Source organism: Oncorhynchus tshawytscha, linkage group LG25 (genome assembly GCF_018296145.1).
Source record: "Oncorhynchus tshawytscha isolate Ot180627B linkage group LG25, Otsh_v2.0, whole genome shotgun sequence".
NCBI lineage: Eukaryota > Metazoa > Chordata > Actinopteri > Salmoniformes > Salmonidae > Oncorhynchus > Oncorhynchus tshawytscha.
In genome coordinates this window covers 14109377-14129600 of record NC_056453.1, presented here as the reverse complement: position 1 = coordinate 14129600, position 20224 = coordinate 14109377, and the positions used below count along the sequence as shown (strand labels likewise).

The 20224-nt window shown below is 41.9% G+C and overlaps 1 protein-coding gene across 3 annotated transcripts; it reads left to right on the top strand.

The window, feature by feature from the left end:
* Window positions 1-5: 5 nt before the first annotated feature.
* LOC112224275 (AMSH-like protease) lies at window positions 6-18061 on the top strand. 3 transcript variants are annotated; one of them, XM_024387742.2, is made up of 12 exons: window positions 35-145; window positions 717-800; window positions 7644-7750; window positions 9135-9352; window positions 9536-9611; window positions 10110-10205; window positions 10561-10870; window positions 11132-11256; window positions 11632-11769; window positions 16850-16962; window positions 17368-17467; window positions 17836-18061. In XM_024387742.2, exons 3-12 carry the CDS (start codon window positions 7670-7672, stop codon window positions 17890-17892), a joined length of 1314 nt encoding a protein of 437 aa, XP_024243510.1. In that variant the 5' UTR covers window positions 35-145; window positions 717-800; window positions 7644-7669; the 3' UTR covers window positions 17893-18061. The 3 variants fall into 3 exon arrangements, with proteins under 3 accessions (XP_024243507.1, XP_024243510.1, XP_024243509.1); XM_024387739.2 differs by lacking the exon at window positions 717-800 and having other exon boundaries at window positions 6-145; XM_024387741.2 differs by lacking the exons at window positions 35-145; window positions 717-800 and adding an exon at window positions 3257-3424.
* Window positions 18062-20224: the final 2163 nt, after the last annotated feature.

Sequence of the window (20224 nt, the reverse complement as noted above, 5' to 3'; positions counted from 1 at the left end):
TGGTAGGACACATCCCTTCATAGCGACCACGGCTGCTGTCACCAACACCACGGCGCCGATGCTATCATAGGAGGACTGGATGACAATCTCTTTCGCCTATTAGGACATTGGATTTGAAAGACAGCTTTCAGCCATTTTATCATCGGTAAACTTTCGCTCTTTCTATACCTTTTCATTTTGAACAATGACTTCATGAAGTAGGCTTACAAAAGCTAAATACGCCAGGTTTGGATAAGATAACAGTGGCTTTTATTGACGCCAGTTTCCTGCTTTCGCACTCAATTCTAGCGTGTGACGACAGGGATATGGAGTTTGGGGAAGCAAATAAACTGGTTCGCATTTTGAACTATTTACACGATTTATCAGTCTACTGCAGCTAAACTGTTAAATCGAATAGTTTATTTAATTTTCCAGAACGTATACGCAGTAGCCAGTGATTGTGTTTTTATTAGGGAGTGAGTATCATTCATACCCCCCTTAAATTTATTGTTGTGGCAAAGCTGGTGAAATGACCAGAAATCGGTTTTAAATCACAAACAAGAGGTCGAATAGAAGGTCCTATATTGCTACATGGAATCTGGAACTACAAATGCAGTGTAGATAAAGTGATGATCGATGTCATTGTACAGATACAATGTTGCTGATGGGACACATTCCTAATGTTGACATGTAGGCAGTGATTTTCTCATTTTGTTGACACACATGGCTATCAAAAGAAGTTGTACTACTTAGCTAGTGCCAGGTGCATCAGCTTACCAAAGCATACAGGAAGCACACAGACAAGTCTCAGTTTGAGAGAGGTAAGTTACAATATTCATTCAATGTTTCATTTAGTTTCGTATGAATAGTTACCTACTTTCTATGTATATACATTCACTGTGACTTTTGTTATTAAAATAATACTATGCTACTGTTATAATGGGTATTAGTTAAGATAATGGTCCGTGATATCAGTAGTCTAACTAATACAGTGACTAAAATATAGTAGGCTGCCCTATGATGCAAGCACATGTCATAAACCATTTTTTTGTTTCCTGAATCTGTAAGTCATATCTTAAAATAGTTTACCATTTTTGAATGGTGCATTTATTGTACAAATTCAATTGAAGGAAAGACTCGAATCATTTTGATGGAAATACAGGTTAATTCAGAAAATGGGACATGTCAATCAAATGTGTTCTGTTGACTTGGCATCTTAGGTATGTTGTAAAACAACTTTTAGCTTTCTATGCCTTTCCATTCTCAAGCAACATTTTAATTATGTTGGTTCGTTGTCCTTACTGTACTGTACCATAGAAAAGAGTACTAACAGAGTAGAACACTGACCAAAAACTCAAATTTGACCAAAAAAAGCCATTGTTCCGGAAATATAATTTTTTATGAAATGTCCTCCTTAAATCAGTGAGATTAGGATCTGTACTTATCTATTTGATAATTATTATACGTTTTTTTTATCCAATATTATGCATTTTACCACAATCAATGCAAAAATTTGCATTATCGCAACAGTTAAAAAGTCCCAAAAAGTAATAAACACGTTTTTTTTTGTACCCCCTTTTTCTCCGCTATTTCGATCTTATCTTCTCGCTGCAACTCCCCAATGGGTTTGGGAGGCAAAGGTCGATTCATGCGTCCTCCAAAACATGACTTGCCAAACCGCGCTTTTTAACACCCGCCTGGAAGCCAGATGCACCAATGTGTCAGAGGAAACACTGTTCAACTGACGACCAAGGTCAGCCTGCAGGCACTTGGCCTGCCATAAGGAGAAGCTAGAGCGTGATGAGCCAAGTAAAGCCCCCCCGCCAGGCAAAAACAAACTTTTTTTTCTCACAGAAATTACCAAAAAAAACACAAGAGATGGATGAACAAGCTTTTTAAAGTTTCTAAAACAATACATGTATTACTAGTAAGAAGCAATGTGGTATATTGTTTAAGTAAATCTTTTGTGAACTCAGTCTTATAAACAAAATATCACAGATGAGACAAAAAAAATCGGTTACCGTGGTAACGTGGCTCGAGTCCTGTTTGTGCCTGTGAGATTGAGAGTCTGACTAGTAGCTGCATTGTCTTCTCTTCCCTAACATTTGAAACTCCAAACTTTGAAAAACCTAGTTTGTGAACAAAATAATGTAAATAGCCAAGAAACTCAAGGACAAAGTCTCACTTAAGTAGACTTTCGTTTCAAGTAAATTAGATCAACTTTTATACCTGTGCCAGCGCTACTAAAAAATAAAATATTCACTCAGTTCATCAGGTGCGCACAGCCCCCAGCCAGGCAGTGTTGCAGCACTGTGTGGGTTAAAGGTGCTGCATGATCAATCTCTGCACAAGTCAGGGCATTCATACTTCTTGCGCTCCACCGAGCAACGCAGAGCTGTTGTTTAGGAAGTGAGTTTGTGTTTATACAGGACCTCTCGCACTCACGTTCCGTTAACCAATCATGTCAATGCGGAGCTCTACTGAGCCCTCCACGTACATTTTTTTTAGAAGCGCACGACGATGTGGTACAGAGCTCAATTTGGCCTCTGCGTGCCATATTGGCACGCTCGACCACATTTTCGGATCAAGCATAAATTGTATCTTACCTGCCAATGCCAAAATCTACCTGCATTTGACTGGTGGTGGGTGTTCATTTTAGGCCCTGTTAAAAACGAACTTGTCATTTAGAAAACAGCCTATGTGGGGTTACTATGAGTCAGTAACATTTATTCTACTGTCAAAATGTACTACAAAGCGTAAATAGGTTAATTTTGTTCATAAAATCAGTCTTGTCCAAAACAGAGTTTTGTGAGACTTGTGGTCATTACTGCATCACAACGTAAATGAAGGTTGGGTTTGTTTCAACCCTACCCACATGCCCACAGCTGGCAGTAGCAAGTAATCATACATTCGGAGTGCAGCTTGCTCCTGACCAGATCAAAATGCCTGTGGTAAATTTGGGTTGACTTTGGATAGCCATATAAGGCTAGTTTGGGACCATCTGTAAATTACACAACTTACATGGGACAATATGTTAAAATTCCAACAGCTCCAAATTTCTATGACTTAAAAACCTCAAACCTCATTGTAGAAATGCATTTACAAATTGAAAGTGTTTAATGAGAAGTTGTGCAACGTTAAAATATTGTCTCATTTGCATTGTGTAGTTTATTGACGTCTCTAACTAGCCCCGGAGATAGGCTATCCAAAGTGAAACCAATTTTGCCATGCTCTCACATCAGCCGGAAAAAAATATTTGCCTAACTCTTTCCACCTGCGAACACAAGACACGAGGCACCAACATCGAACCACACCCCGAAACCAACTCTCATTTGAAATCAGTAATGGCCACCAGCATTTCTTAATGAACCAAATCTAAAACGAGGCCAAATCAGGAATGCAGTCGCCCTTTAATGCAATTGACGAAAATACCCCTTACTTCAGTGTAAGTATAAGTACTGTAATTACATGCATGTTTTTTCAAAAGTCAAAAGTGGATTTAAACGTAACACAGTGACTGTAAAAAAAAAATATATATATATATATATATATATATTATACAGTACCAGTCAAGTTTGGACACACCTACTTATTCCAGGGTTTTTCTTTATTTTTACTATTTTTACGTTGTAGAATAATAGTGAAGACATCAAAACTATGAAATGACACATGTGGAATCATGTAGTAACCAAAAAAGTGTTAAACAAATCTAAATATATTTTACATTTGAGATTCTTCAAAATAGCCACCCTTTGCCTTGATGACAGCTGTACAGGTCATATTATCTTTGTAATAGGATTTGGATATTTGTGGTTGTAAGGTATTTTAGATGTATTTCCCGAATGGAGTGGGAATGCAAACAGCACAACACATTATGCCTATAAAGTACCTCAATTATGTGAGATACTGATCAAAAACGGTCTTGGGATATCAAACAACAGTATAGGTTTGTGTGAAAATGGGGGATATACTGGTGGGGTTGCTCTTTGCTGAAACATTAGCTGCCGATTGTGGCTTAAAGTAAGTTAAATGTGTTTTATACACCCCGTATTTCTTGACAAACCTTACTTAATCAAATAACTGTTGTTTTACAAAAAATCTGTACAATCGGTTTATTAAGGAGGGGTCCTAGTAAATAAATAAAGTTACCAACACAATCAGTGGTTCTCCTCTCGATCAGTGGTTCCCAAACTTTTTATAGTCCCGTACCCCTTCAAACATTCAACCTCCAGCTGCGTACCCCCTCTAGCACCAGGGTCAGCGCACTCTCAAATGTTGTTTTTTGCCATCATTGTACGCCTGCCACACACACACACTATACGATACATTTGATTAAACATAAGAATGTGTGTGAGTTTTTGTCACAACCCGGCTCGTGGGAAGTGACAAAGACCTCTTATAGGACTAGGGAACAAATAATAATAATCAATACTTTTGCTCTTTATTTAACCAAATAAAATTTTAAAAATTGTTAATTGAAAATTGTGAATAACTCACCACAGGTTAATGAGAAGGGTGTGTTTGAAAGGATGTACATAACTCTGCAATGTTGGGTTGTATTGGAGACCGTCTCAGTCTTAAATCATTTTCCCACACACAGTCGGTGCCTGTATTTAGTTTTCATGCTAGTGGTTGCAAAGGGCATCAGTGTCTTAACAGCGCGATTTGCCAAGGCAGGATACTCTGAGCGCAGCCCAATCCAGAAATCTGGCAGTGGCGTCTGATTAAATTCAATTTTCACTGAACCGCATGTTGCAATTTCGATGAGGCTCTCTTGTTCAGATATCGGTAAGTGGACTGGAGGCAGGGCATGAACAAATCCAGTTGTTTGTGTCATCCGTTTCGTGAAAGTACCTGCGTAATTGCGCACCCAACTCACTCAGGTGCTTCGCTATATCACATTTGACATTTTCCTTAGGCTTTAGTTCATTTGCACACACCTGTGTGTTGTCCTTGTTAATGCAGACAGAGAAGAGCTTCAACCTCTTAATCATAGCCTCAATTCTGTCCCGCACATTGAATATAGTTGCGGAGAGTCCCCTGTAATCCGAGATAAAGATCATTCAGGCGAGAAAAACATCACCCAGATAGGCCAGTCATGTGAGAAACTCGTCATCATGCAAGCGGTCAGACAAGTGAAAATGATGGTCAATAAAGAGAACTTTAAGTTCGTCTCTCAATTCAATACTTTGCCCCATGATAACCAGCACACTTCTGTATGTTGTAAAAGCGTTTCATGGTCGCTGCCCATATCATTGCATAGTGCAGAAAATACACAAGAGTTCAGGGGCCTTGCTTTAACAAAGGTAACCATTTTCACTGTAGTGTCCAAAACCAATTTCAAGCTGTCAGGCAGCAAGAGCCTCTTGGTGGATGCTGCAGTCTACTCAAGTGGCGTCGGGAGCAACTGCTTGCACGCGCGTCACCACTCCACTATCTCTCCCTGTCATGACTTTTGCGCCATCAGTACAGATCCCAACACATCTTGACCACCAAAGTCCATTTGATGTCACAAAGCTATCCAGTACTTAAAAAATATCCTCTCCTGTTGTCGAGGTTTCCAGTGGTTTGCAGAAGAGGATGTCTTCCTTAATTGACCCCCATAAACATAACAGAAATGTAACAGGAGCTGTGACTCATCTAGCTGTAACACATAGATTTCACTGGCTTATATGCGAAGCAGTAATTGTTTCAAAACATCTCCTGCCATGTCACGGATGCGTCGTGAAACAGTGTTGTTTGATGGAGATATTGTCTGTATAGTTTTTTTGGCTTTTCCCCCCAGCATTGTCCCAGCCATATCCGCATATCTTACTACTCGAAAGTCGTCTTAATTCTCACTTCAAATCCCCCCTGGCCTCTTTTTCATATTGCCATGTTTTGTTTCTAAATGTCTGCGCAAGAGTGGAGGTTTCATCGAGTTGTGAGATAGTACTTTTGTACATATAACACACTGTGGCTGAGGAAAGGCTCTACTCCCAATATAAGTGAACCACCAATCAACGTAGTTCTCATCAGATTTGCGCCTCTTTGAAGGTCCAATGTCGTGGTCTGTTTTTTCAGGGGGTTTCAAGCAGAACAACTTGTGTCGTCGACAGGTGCAGGTGTAGTATTGCTGGTGTGAGCAGTACTACCAGCAGAGCTGTTATGTGTCTCTTAATGGACTGTTTGAAAATGTGAAGAATCTTTTTGTATTTTATTATGTGAATCACATTTTTATTTGTTGTACCCCCGACGGTATTGCGCGTACCTCAGTTTGGGAATACCTGCTCTAAATGATGCATCATGCATGGGTGAATACAACTTTATTTTAAAACTATTTGGAGTTTTTACAGTGTTACGTAATTAGACACGTCTACAGACACTGTGTTGTTACATAATACATCTAACAGTTTATTGTCAAATTAAACTAAAATACCATTTTTGTGAGTTTATGGACAAACTACAGCAACAGATTTTGTTTTATTAAAATAAGTTAGGCTTTCTAAAGTCAAATTGACCCGAGAATTTAATCCAGACACATTTTGATAATGAGCATTTTGGGTGATGATGTACAAAATGCCGGCTAAAATATTGTACATTTATTGAAAATAAGACACATTGCCAAAAATTAGAAATCTAGTTGATCTTTTATGCATTAAGTTAGTCATGCTGTGTTCATAATCTGTGAGTGACTGAAGCCTTTCATGTATTTGAATCAGTGAATGTTGTTCCCATCTGCTTGAGCATTGCTGCTTCTTGCAGAGAAAGTAGGAATCCAAAGTTTGAAAGTAGGAATCCAAACACATGAATGGTGAAATTTTCCATATTCATCATCTCCGGCACCACCCCAATGTCAATGTACACTACAGTTCAGTTTGGGGTGAAAATATTTCTGAATTCTACCCACCTTTTTTAAAATATATGATTAAATACAGTTATTAACTGCAGAAATATGGTCATTTTACAGTCACTGACTTGAAGTAGTTTTTTTCCCCACCACATTAAAGTCAGCCTCAAGCAGTGTTAATTACACCTATATTTCACACCATGTTCCCATTTTGTACTGTACACAATGGTTTTCCAAGGCAGCATCAATCAGACTATCACTGCATATCACTGAGGAATGGAAAGGGTTTGAATGTATGGCAACATCTTGCTTTCAAATCTGTTGCAGTATCAAGAGTAATTTTTGGATTGAAGAATAGAGGGAACCCAGATGATTAAATGCACTGCTGAAATCTGCTAATTGACCAAGCTAGATAAAGCCCCATCAAGGATTTCATCTCAGCAAAATATGTCCATGACTCACCCTATTTTGCTGCTTGGTTACAAGCTGCCATAGCAACAGTAGCACATTTTCTGGGAGGCATGTTGAGCTATTTTGAAAAACCTGTTTGAATTTGATTGAGAGGCTGCTTTTGGAAACTTGTGCTATGAAACAACAGAGAAACTATACGGCTGGAAAAGCTAAACAAATCCAATAGTCATACTTGTAATTCAAGTCAGGTTATAAGCCAAGCTCTTGACCATTTATATGACTACTACCGAGGGTAAGCTGTCTCTGTGGACAACATGAATGGGTCTCTCTCAGTGAGAGGAATCCTTATCGATCCAATGGTCATAATTACACAACAGAGTCATGGCCATTAGCCAAGCTAAGGTTTCGCTCCTCTCGTCTCCAGTGGGCTATAATCTTGGGAGATGACGGATGGACACATTGGGAAGATTGGAACCTGTGACCCTGCAGTCTAAAGACACCATGGAACAAGGCTTCAGCTTCAGCACACTGGTGAGTCTTGTCAGTCAGTGGTGAGGGTACTTAGTGTGGGGCGGAGAAGCAGGGAGGGGTGAGCTGTGTGTGGAGTGGGATAGGTAGGAGAAGAAGAGGCGGTGTGAAAGGAGGGGCTAGAGGGCTCTCGTGTTGGGAATAAAAGGATTCAAGGTTAGTATAGGAAGGCTGGGGTGAATGAGTTTACTCTGTAGAGGGTGTTTATGAGGGTCTGGGAAGGCGTGTGGGTGGGTTGTGTTGATTTATTCAGTAGAGTGGGGGGGTGAGTGGGTCTGGGGGGTCAACTCCAACGGTTTCCTCTGACTCACTCCCATTAGTATTCCCACTGCAGCTGCTCTGTCATTCAGACTCATCTCTCCATTCAGGGCCATCCCTCCATCCTGCGTTGGGAGAGATGGATGGAAGGAGAGAATGGGGGACAGAGCGGATGTTAGCCTCTTCAGACTTTACTTCCGCTGCTCATGAATAGATGATTAGACAAAGGAGATGTTATTATTAAGCCCTCAAAAGAGAGAGCGCTCATGCCTGCTTCAACTATCACTGCCAAAAGGATGTCTAAATTTGACACTTTTGAGTGTCCAAACATTTCCCCCATTATTATGCCCATTATGTTCTGCGAGCAATGATTCTGTCTGCAGTCTTCGTCAATTTCCCCCTGTAGAGTCCAGTAGGATCTTGATAAGACGCCCACATTCAATAGTAACCTTATGGGAACTCTGCAGCAGCAGTGTCCAGTGTGTACTCTGCTGCGCTCATTAGTATGGTGCAGAGCAGGGCCGCTCAGGCCAAAGCGGGGGCTAGCATAGCAGCGAGCTCAGAGGGAGCAGGCTTCCGATCAGCTCCCCCCCTTAATCCCCCCAACCCCCGCCCACTGAACCTGCACTGGCCGCCCTGTCCCAGTGAAAGATGAACAGTGATGATGTTGTCCGGTCATGTGACCACCTGGAGAGGGAGGGCTGGGAGACTACTGAGGGAGACAGCCCGTGCTGATGCTAGCTATTGTTTCAGAAGAAGCTACAGTAGTACTGCTGCTAGGGGTGATAGGGTTGCTGTGTCAGACTGTTGGCCTTAGGGTTTTTCTGGTACTGATGCAGTGTTAGTGATGAATGTGTTGTTTTAGGCCCTGGGGTGTAGAGAAAGAGGTGTTCTAATGCTGGTGTTGATAACCAGGATGACTTAGTCCTAGCCTAACCTTATCCATTAGATGGGAAAATGCAACACTAGCCTTTGATCAGTTTCTAGGGACACCTACCACACTCCGATGCTTGTGGTTACTTTGACTCCTAAGTTGACCTCTGTGACTGCTCTGCCCGTGTCCTCTCGGACTCTGACCCTGGTGCTTGAACGTTGATCTCTGATCCCGGTGACTTTTGACCCTCAACAGAAGAAGCTGGCAGCCGAGCCGGACCACACGGACGTGAGCCTGACGGCGGCAGAGCGCGTGCGGGCCCTCAGCAAGATGGGCTGCAGCATCGAGATCAACGAAGAGATCACGCCACGCCGCTACTTCCGGTCCGGGGTGGAGATGGAGCGCATGGCCGCCGTGTACCTGGAGGAGGGCAGCCTGGAGAATGCCTACGTCCTCTACAACAAGTTCATCACGTAAGGAGAGGAGAGAGAGAGTATCTTATACCTGTGTCTAGACTAGGGCCTATGATAGAGTGTAGTACTAGCATAACGTTGGCCTATGTCCAATGTACTAATGGCAGATCAAGTACAGTGTCTGATGATTAATGCACTACTGTAATCTGTCTAACCACCCACTATCTCTCTGTTGTGTTCTAGTCTGTTTGTCGAGAAACTTCCCAGTCATCGAGACTACCAGCAGTGCAGTGTGCCTGAGAAACAGGTGATAATAAAGGTAAGCCCTTGGGCTTCTGTTTTGAGTGGACCCATGTGGTGCTAACCCCTGCGGAAAGCTCATTAACATCAGGGCTTATTAGCCTGGCTGGAGGGATGGAGAGAGGGGTCGAGGGATGGAGAGAGGAGTCGCAGGGTGGTACGAGGGCCCTGTCTGTCTGGCTGAGTGGTTGGCTACTTAGTGGGTGCCTCATACTTAGTGGGGGGGATTCAGGTCTGCTTTGATTTAAGTGATGTCTGTAAAGGTAAGCGAGTCCAAGGTCAGCTCAGGAACAGCACTAGTTTAGAAAGGGCTGTAGATTACCTTTTGTATACAAACAATAGAAGCGCCACTACGATCTATTAAGATCTTTGAAATGGTAGATGAATGGCTCATCGTTTTCTATTCGTCATGTAAGGATTTGGCCCACATTTATTGACCATTGGATCTGCGAAGCACCACGGCTAATGGAAGAAAGTATTTCCCTGCCTGCACTCACACAGTTGATTTTATTCTCAGAAGTTGCAAGATGTCGCATTTCCGCGGAAAGATCAATTGAAGAAGCTCCTCCACGAGAAGTACAACAAGGAACAAACAGAGTATCTCAAAAGTCAGGTAAGGTTTAGCATCGGAACCTTTCGTTACATTCCTTGAGAATCGCTAGGAGGCTGGCTGGGAGCACAATGTGTGGCTCTAAGCCCAGTGCTAGTGTGCAGCACCTGTTCATATTAGTTACAGTGCGGTGTTTGTATCACTTTTTCGGCGAATAATAATGCTTCAATGCAACAGTCTGTAGTTACATTTGGAGTTTGTGATAAGTAGTGATGAGGAATATTTAGGAGTAAAATCATGTATATCAACAAATTGTACTAATATTAAAATGGCACAGATCTGAAGTGTTGTGTCTGTATCTTCGGTTTGTGCCTGCACGTGCGTGTTCATGTGTGCACTCGTTTGTATGCGTGTGCAGAGCCAGGCGGTGGTGGCGGATTGCTGCGGCCAGCAGCTGCAGAAGATGTCTCTGGTTGAGCAGGAGAGGCAGAGGGTGGCGCAGCTGCGCAGGATGCAGATGGAGTCGGAGCAGTTCCGCTACTTCGAGGACCAACTGCGTAGACAGGAGCTGGCCAATCGCAGAGACGAGGCGGTCGCTAAAGTGCCTGAACAAACAGACGGGGCCTGCCTGTCCCACTCCTCCAAGAACCATGTTCATCTCGACCCAAACCGCAATAAACAGCTTCTCCCCAGCAGCAAGCCAGCAGCTACACTGGCTGGCGTACATAGTGAGTGTCCTGCTCCCATTAGTATATAACATCTAGGTTCTATATTTTCGATTGAGTGATTGTTACTCAGAGACTAACCATGAGTAAGGTAATGAGGAAGTCAATAATGAGGTACATTAATAGATGGTGTATATATTTGAGCTGGTTAGTCACTGTTGATGCATGTTTTTGTGTTGCATGAGTCACATTGATGGACATCCTATTATTGTTGTTACACATACTGTGCTTACGTGTGGTGTGTGTGTGTGTGTGTCCATACAGATCAACGGGTTGAGGGCCTGAGGCGGGTGGTCATTCCTAGAGACCTGACCTACAGGTTTCTACTGCTAGCCGACAGTAACACAGCCAGGGGAATAGAGACATGTGGGGTACTCTGTGGAAAACTGGTAAGACATGCTCTGCTCTCCACACAAACATTGATCTATTTTATTTTGTCGACAAACTACCACTTTATTGGGGAAAGTCAAACTTCCCAGGCTACTGCTTACCTTATCTAAGCAAAACGTCGGAGACACCATATTTACTCAGTGCCATTCCATCTGCAAACAATAGTAATGTCAAGTAGGAGGAGAGCGGGAGGTTGCCAATGTAAGGTGTTCAAAGTTGATTGTAGTTGCTACAGTATTTGCTCTCATTTGATGGTCCTGCAAAATAGCAATAACAGTACCTCAGTGCCAGTAGACTTATGCACAGTTATTAGCGACTGTGTTGTGCATTGTAATGCATTAACTCATAGGAAGTCTCACCTTTGTCTCTTCCAGACTCAAAACGAGTTCATGCTGACCCATGTGGTGGTGCCCAAACAGTCAGCCGGCCCAGACTACTGTGATATGGAGAACGTGGAGGAGCTCTTTAGTTTCCAGGACCACCACAACCTACTGACTCTGGGCTGGATCCATGTGAGTCGACACTACACACACACCTCCACACATACAGTTGAAGTCGGAAGTTTACATACACCTTAGCCAATTACATTTAATCTCTGTTTTTCACAATTCCTGACATTTAATCCCTGTAAAAATTCCCTGTCTTAGGTCAGTTAGGATCACCACTTTATTTTAAGAATGAGAAATGTCAGAATAATAGTAGAGAGAAAGATTTATTTCAGCTTTCATTTATTTCATCACATTCCCAGTAGGTCAGAAGTTTACATACACTCAATTAGTATTTGGTAGCATTGCCTTTAATTTGTTTAACTTGGGTAAAACGTTTCAGGTAGCCTTCCACAAGCTTCCCACAAAACGTCGGGTGAATTTTGGCCCATTCCTAATGACAAAGCTGGTGTAACTGAGTCAGGTTCGTCGGCCTCCTTGCTCTCACACGTTTTTTCAGTTCTGCCCACACCTTTTCTATAGGATTAAGGTCAGGGCTTTGTGATGACCACTCCAATATATCCACATAGTTTTCCCTCCTCATGATGCTATCTATTTTGTAAAGCGCACCAGTCCCTCCTGCAGTAAAGCACCCCCACAATATGATGTTGTCACCCCTGTGCTTCACTGTTGGGATGGTGTGAATATAGATACTTTTGTACCTGGTTCCTCCAGCATCTTCACAAGGTCCTTTGCTGTTGTTCTGGGATTGATTTGCACTTTTTGCACCAAAGTATGTTCATCTCTAGGTGACAGAATGCGTCTCCTTCCTGAGTGGTATGACGGCTGCGTGGTCCCAGGGTGTTTATACTTGCGTACTATTGTTTGTACAGATGAATATGGTACCTTCAGGTGTTTGAAAATTGCTGCCAAGGATGAACCAGACTTGCGGAGGTCTACAAAAAATTGTTTCGGTCTTGGCTGATTTCTTTTCATTTTCCCATGATGTCAAGCAAAGAGGCACTGAATTTGAAGGTAGGCCTTGAAATACATCCACAGGTACACCTCCAATTGACTCAAATGATGTCAATTAGCCTATCAGAAGCTTCTAAAACCATTACATAATTTTCTGGAATTTCCCAAGCTGTTTAAAGACACAGTCAACTTAGTGTATGTAAACTTCTGACACACTGGAATTGTGATACAGTGAAATAATCTGTTTGTAAACAATTATTGGAAAAATTAGTTGTCATGCACAAAGTAGATGTCCTAACCGACTTGCCAAAACTATAATTTGTTAACAAGAAATTTGTGGAGTGGTTGAAAAACAAGTTTTAATGACTCCAACCTAAGTGTATGTAAACCTCCGACTTCAACTGTATGCACAAGCGCATACACACATTGTACACACACAGATGCACTCAAACATGCACTTATGCACATACATACGCACTTATGCACATACATACACACTTATGCACATACATACACACTTATGCACATACATACACACTTATGCACTCACATACACACGTGCACACACACACACACACACACATACACTTGCCCACTCCCCACCCTTTAATTTGCATAATCAAATATCACCATAGAGACCCGGTCCATTGGTTCAGATGTCAAAGTTAATCATAGACCTGCCTTCTGAGTCTGTGCCAGGGATGTTTCTAGGAGTTGAGGACATTAGGAGCTTAGCCCAAAACCAGAGGGGGCATCCTCCCCCGAGAGAAGACATTTTTCTATTTCAACAGCATAAATGCATCAATCTGGTACACTTTGAGATAAACATAGAGAGATTGACTAAAATAGACTAATAATACAGTACCAGTAAAAAGTTTGGACACACCTACTCATTCAACGGTTTTTCTTTATTTTTACTATTTTCTACATTGTAGAAAATAAAATGATCCCTTATGGAAAAAAACATGTTTTCATGTGAAGTTAATGTGATAACGTGACAACATGTAAAGCAATTTGGTCAAATTAAACTACAGTGGGGCAAAAAAGTATTTAGTCAGCCACCAATTGTGCAAGTTCTCCCACTTAAAAAGATGAGAGGCCTGTAAATTTCATCATAGGTACACTTCAACTATGACAGACAAAATGAGAGAGAGAAAATCCAGAAAATCACATTGTAGGATTTTTAATGAATGTGTTTGCAAATTATGGTGGACAATAAGTATTTGGTCACCTACAAACAAGCAAGATGTCTGACTCTCACAGACCTGTAACTTCTTCTTTAAGAGGCTCCTCTGTCCTCCACTCGTTACCTGTATTAATGGCACCTGTTTGAACTTCTTATCAGTATAAAAGACACCTGTCCACAACCTCAAACAGTCACACTCTAAACTCCACTATGGCCAAGACCAAAGAGCTGTCAAAGGACACCAGAAACAAAATTGTAGACCTGCACCAGGCTGGGAAGACTGAATCTGCAATAGGTAAGCAGCTTGGTTTGAAGAAATCAACTGGGAGCAATTATTAGGAAATGGAAGACATACAAGACCACTGATAATCTCCCTCGATCTGAGGCTCCACGAAAGATCTCACCCCGTGGGGTTAAAATGATCACAAGAACGGTGAGCAAAAATCCCAGAACCACACGGGGGGACCTAGTGAATGACCTGCAGAGAGCTGGGACCAAAGTAACAAAGCCTACCATCAGTAACACACTACGCCGCCAGGGACTCAGATTTTGCAGTGCCAGACGTGTCCCCCTGCTTAAGCCAGTACATGTCCAGGCCCGTCTGAAGTTTGCTAGAGAGCATTTGGATGATCCAGAAGAAGATTGGGAGAATGTCATATGGTCAGATGAAACCAAAATATTACTTTTTGGTAAAAACTCAACTCGTCGTGTTTGGAGGACAAAGAATGCTGAGTTGCATCCAAAGAACACCATACCTACTGTGAAGCATGGGGGTGGAAACATGCTTTGGGGCTGTTTTTCTGCAAATGGACTAGGACGACTGATCCGTGTAAAGGAAAGAATGAATGGGGTTATGTATTGTGAGATTTTGAGTGAAAACCTCCTTCCATCAGCAAGGGCATTGAAGATGAAACGTGGCTGGGTCTTTCAGCATGACAATGATCCCAAACACACCACCCGGGCAACAAAGGAGTGGCTTCGTAAGAAGCATTTCAAGGTCCTGGAGTGGCCTAGCCAGTCTCCAGATCTCAACCCCATAGAAAATCTTTGGAGGGAGTTGAAAGTCCGTGGAGGAGATCTGCATGGAGGAATGGGCAAAAATGCCAGCAAAAGTGTGTTAAAACCTTGTGAATACTTACAGAAAACGTTTGACCTCTGTCATTGCCAACAAAGAGTATATAACAAAGTATTGAGAGAAACTTTTGTTTTTGACCAAATACTTACTTTCCGCCATAATTTGAAAATTCATTCATTAAAAATCCTAAAATGTGATTTTTCTTTTTTCATTTTTTTTTCATTTTGTCTGTCATAGTTGAAGTGTACCTATGATGAAAATTACAGGCCTCTCATCTTTTTAAGTGGGAGAACTTGCACAATTGGTGGCTGACTAAATACTTTTTTGCCCCACTGTACATGTGAAAATCTGATCACATGTGAAGGATTCCAAAGGGTTCCAAAAACACATCTTCACATGTGACATCGTGATTTTTCTCACATGCGCCGAATACAACAGGTGTAGACTTTACAATGAAATGCTTACTTACAAGCCCTTAAACCAACAGTGCAGTTCAAGAAAGAGTTAAGAAAATATTTACCTAATAAACTAAAGTTAAAAAAAATAATAAAGTCACACAATAAAATAACAATAACGAGACTATATACAGGGGGTACCGGTACCGAGTCAGTGTGCGGGGGTACAGGTTAGTCGAGGTAAGTTGTACATGTAGGTAGGGGTGAAGTGACTATGCATAGATTATAAACAGTGAGTAACAGCAGTGTAAAAAAAAAACGGATGGGGGGGGTGTCAATGTTATAGTCCAGTGGCCATTTTATGAATTGTTCAGCAGTCTTATGGCTTGGGGTTAGAAGTTGTTAAGGAGCCTTTTGGTCCTAGACTTGGCGCTCTGGTACCCCTTGCCGTGGGGTAGCACATGTGGGTAGCACAACTACCTCAATCAGCCTGACTAACCGGTGTCTGTATGTAGCCTCGCTACTTTTATAGCCTCGCTACTGTATATAGCCTGTCTTTTTACTGTTGTTTTATTTCTTATCTATTGTTCACCTAACACCTTTTTTTGCACTATTGGTTAGAGCCTGTAAGTAAGCATTTCACTGTAAGGTCTACTACACCTGTTGTATTCGGCGCACATGACAAATAAACTTTGATTTGATTTGTGAAATCATGTGGTTTTTCTGTAAGAGATAGCCACTCATTGGGAATTGTTCCACTGAATTATATCAGCTGATGTGGGAGAAATAAATTAAACAGAAAATCTTCTGAAGACAACAAAGCATAGCCGAAATGTACCCAGGGCTACACCCTACCCAAATGATGTCTATTCATTTTTTTCCACTCAAATAAAACGTATACTTTTGGGTTCACAATCTCTTTTTTTCCATGTGCATCTTAATCCAAATGTGTGCATGTCCAGTTACAAGGCTGTTAGCTAAAAGGTAACTTGACTGAACAGCTTGTTTGTTATGAGACAAATAGGCTAGTATGCGGCCTGCGAGTAACCTAGTTTTAAAACTGCCCAGGACATTTTATTTATCCAATAATTCCCCCGAATTCATGATAGAAAAAACAAACAAGATACTGTACCTCCGGTAAAATGGATTGTATCTTTTTGAATGGTTTGGGCTATAGACACACGGTTTTGACTAAAGTAATGATAAAACCATGACAGTCACAAATCTGAGCACTTGCCTAGAGTGTAAGTGATACGCCGTTTATGGAAACTTATAATCAGACTTTCAGCCTGCAATTTCGAAATTCTTTGACCATCGAAAGGTTCGGAACTTGACCCCCCCCAAAAAAATCAGGGCTGCGGCCCCAGAAGCCCAGGTCTAATAACACCTAACATGGAGATACACAGTGGAGGGGCAGACTGAAATCTAGTTCCACTGATTTTGGGGAATAAACATAATCTATAAATATCAGATATAACACCTAACATCTTTATCTCCCGACCAACTCTTCTGACTGTGGCTCTCCTTTGTTCTCAGACCCACCCCACCCAGACGGCCTTCCTGTCCAGTGTTGACCTGCATACACACGGCTCCTACCAGCTCATGCTGCCTGAAGCCATCGCCATCGTCTGCTCGCCCAAACACAACGAGTGAGTCCCTGTCCCTGTCTGCTAGAAGGAGTAAGCCTGCTGATGCTAAAGAAAACCAACCCATGCAATGTGGGTGGTATCAAATTGTTTATTCAGTAAGGAAGCAACGTTACCGGAATTGCGTGGTGTGAAGCCGACATGATGATTCTCTGTGATGTGGAAGAATGGGTTGTGTCAGTTCTATACTTAACATCTCTATCTTATTCTACACAGCTCTAAATGTTCTACCTCACTGAATAAGCCTCGGGCATAAGTTCAGAACTCAGATGACTAACCTAATGTAGGCCTCACAGTTGCTTGGCTGGAAGACGCTCTAGTTTTACCAGATGGATGTCATGACTTCCTTTGGCCATGAGCCTCTACTGTATATAGACAAGTCCTGTGTCTGTGATCTGTGTGTTGCAGTACGGGGGTGTTCAGACTCACCAGCTCTGGGATGGGGGAGGTCGCTGGCTGCAGACTGAAGGGCTTTCACCCACACTCCAAGGACCCGCCGCTCTTCAGCGTAAGTAATACACACAAGACATCCCATCCTCCCAGCAGACAGAGAGGCCTCACTGCTTCCGCAGCCTCCCTCTTTTTCAGCACAGTCTCAAATGGAGCTTGTGTGTATTATTGTGTGTGGGGGGGTTCATGTCGAATCCCCGAGCTGACAAGGTAAAAATCTGTCATTCTGCCCCTGAACAAGGCAGTTAACCCACTGTTCCCCGGTAGGCCGTCATTGTAAATAAGAATATGTTCTTAACTGACTTGCCTAGTTAAAGGTCAAATAAAAAAATATCAAAAATATGTCCCTCTATTCATGGTTGTGCTTCTCCACTGTTGTTGTTGTTTGTTAACCTGAGAATTAAACATGTCCTTTTCTATTTTCAGATCTGTAGGCATGTTGTTATAAAGGACTCGAAAATAACAGTGCTGGACCTCCGGTGACAGCGAGGGGAAGACAAGACACCCACAACCCTCACCATCACAAACTGGAACTCCTATTTATTTTTTTATTTAACCTTTATTTAACTAGGCAAGTCAGTTAAGAACATATTCTTATTGACAATGACAGGCCTACAGTGGGTTAACTGCCTTATTCAGGGACAGAACGACAGAGTTTTACATTGTCAGCTCGGGGATTCGATCTAGCAACCTTTTGGTTACTGGCCCAACTCTCTAACCACTAGGCTACCTGCCGCCCCTACACTCTAACCACTAGGCTACCTGCCGCCCCTAGACTCTAACCACTAGGCTACCTGCCGCCCCATTTATACCGTTGTTTACAATGAAGGCTTTTGTATTTATTTATTTTTTTGAAATGAGGTACTGTGAATTGAAACTGCTTTGCAACACAATGATGTGAGCTATGTTCTAATGGTGTTGTTTTATCAACTCTTTATTCACTTTAAGTATGGGATTTTTTTGGTTGGGGGCTTTTTGATAGCTTGGCTTGCCAATTTTGGCAGAGGGGAGTTTTTGAGGCAGACAGTCTTTCTGCTTGTCAGATTTGATGTGAAATTCTCGATAGAGAACTATTTTAGCACGCAGGCTTACTGTAAATGGCCTTAGGGGTTTCAGTGTGAGAACAACTGGCTGAGAATAAAGTGTGTGTGTGAGCAGGTGCGTGTGTTATATGAATGATTACATGAGTGATAGTCTCCCGTGGGGGTATCCTTACCCTTAACTTTCTTGGTACAGGATACAACAGACGAGACATGAGAGACACAATGATACAGTATTTACACAATTGATTACATATGCAGAGATTCAACAAATGAACAAACATTTTTTTAAAGGTCATATAAAATGGACTGATTGAATTGGGATGGCTCTATGTGGCTTAGGACATTTCATGTTGTCTTTTTAGTCTTCGTTATAATAGATTACATTTGGCCAGTTGGATTTTAGCCTTGACATTTTTTGCATTATTTGTGAGCCTTGGATTTATCTTGGAAGTGTTGACCTAAAAGAAAACCGTAACTCAGTTCTTATTTGAAGTAGCCCATCGAGGTGGAATGTCTTGTGCGGGGAGGAACAAACCGAAGTGCTCAAAGAATGAGTGACTTCAGAAAGTATTCATACCCCTTGACGTCTTCAAAATGTTGTTGCCACAGCCTGAATTCAAAATGGATTAAATAGATGTTTGTGTCACCCATCTATAGACAATACCCCATAATGACAAAATGAAAACGTATTTTTTTTTTGCGAAGGTATTGAAAATGAAATATAGAAATATCTCATTTACATAAGTATTCACATCCCCGAGTCAATACTTTGTATCGCGATTACAGCTTTGAATTGTCTTGGGTATGTCTGTATCAGCTTTGCACATCTAGATTTGGGGATTTTCTCCCATTCTTCCTTGCAGATTCTCTCCAGCTCTGTTAAATTTGTTTTGGAGCGGCATTGAAAAGCAATCTTCAAGTCTTTCCACAGATTTTCAATGGGATTCAAGTCTGGGCTTTGGCTGGGCCACTCAAGGACTTTCACATTCTTGTTCTGAAGCCATTCAAACGTTGCTTTGGCTGTATGCTTGGTGTCATTGTCCTGTTGGAACATAAATCTTCACACCAGTCTTCGGTAGTTTGCACTCTGAAGCAGGTTTTCATCAAAGATTTTCCTGTATTTGGCTCCATTCGTTCCCTCCATCCTTACCAGTCTCCCAGTCCATGCCGCTGAAAAGCACCCCTATAGCATGATGCTGCCACCACCGTGCTTCATGGTAGGGATGGTGTTAGACGGGTGATGAGCTGTGCCTGGTTTTCTCCAGACATAGCTATTTGCATTCAGGCCAAGTTTGTCTCATTAGACCACAAAATGTTTTGCCTTGCGCTCTGAGTTGTTCACGTGCCTTTTGAAAACTCCAAGGGGCCTCATAACTGGCTTGTAAATTTTACACAGAATATCTGCATGCACCATTTCTGAAAAGGGCGCACACACACAAAAATATTTAGATGTATAAACTTGGTGCATCCCATATATACACGCATGTTTCCCATTTATAAATCAGACCTGAAGTAAAGCTGTGCACATGAAGGAACATTATAACTCTGAAAAACACAAACAATGTGTACTTTGGAAATATTGGAATTTTGCCCATGCTACAGAAGGCTATATTGGTCTGCTAATACACCACTAGTAAACGCGTAGTGCACTAGGTTTGTGGGGGGGATGTTTTATTTTTCATACTATAGGCCACTACTTATAGTGGTAGCCTATACACTTCAATGCAAAATATCAACTGTCTGTTCACCTGTTGAAATCTATTGTATGTTAT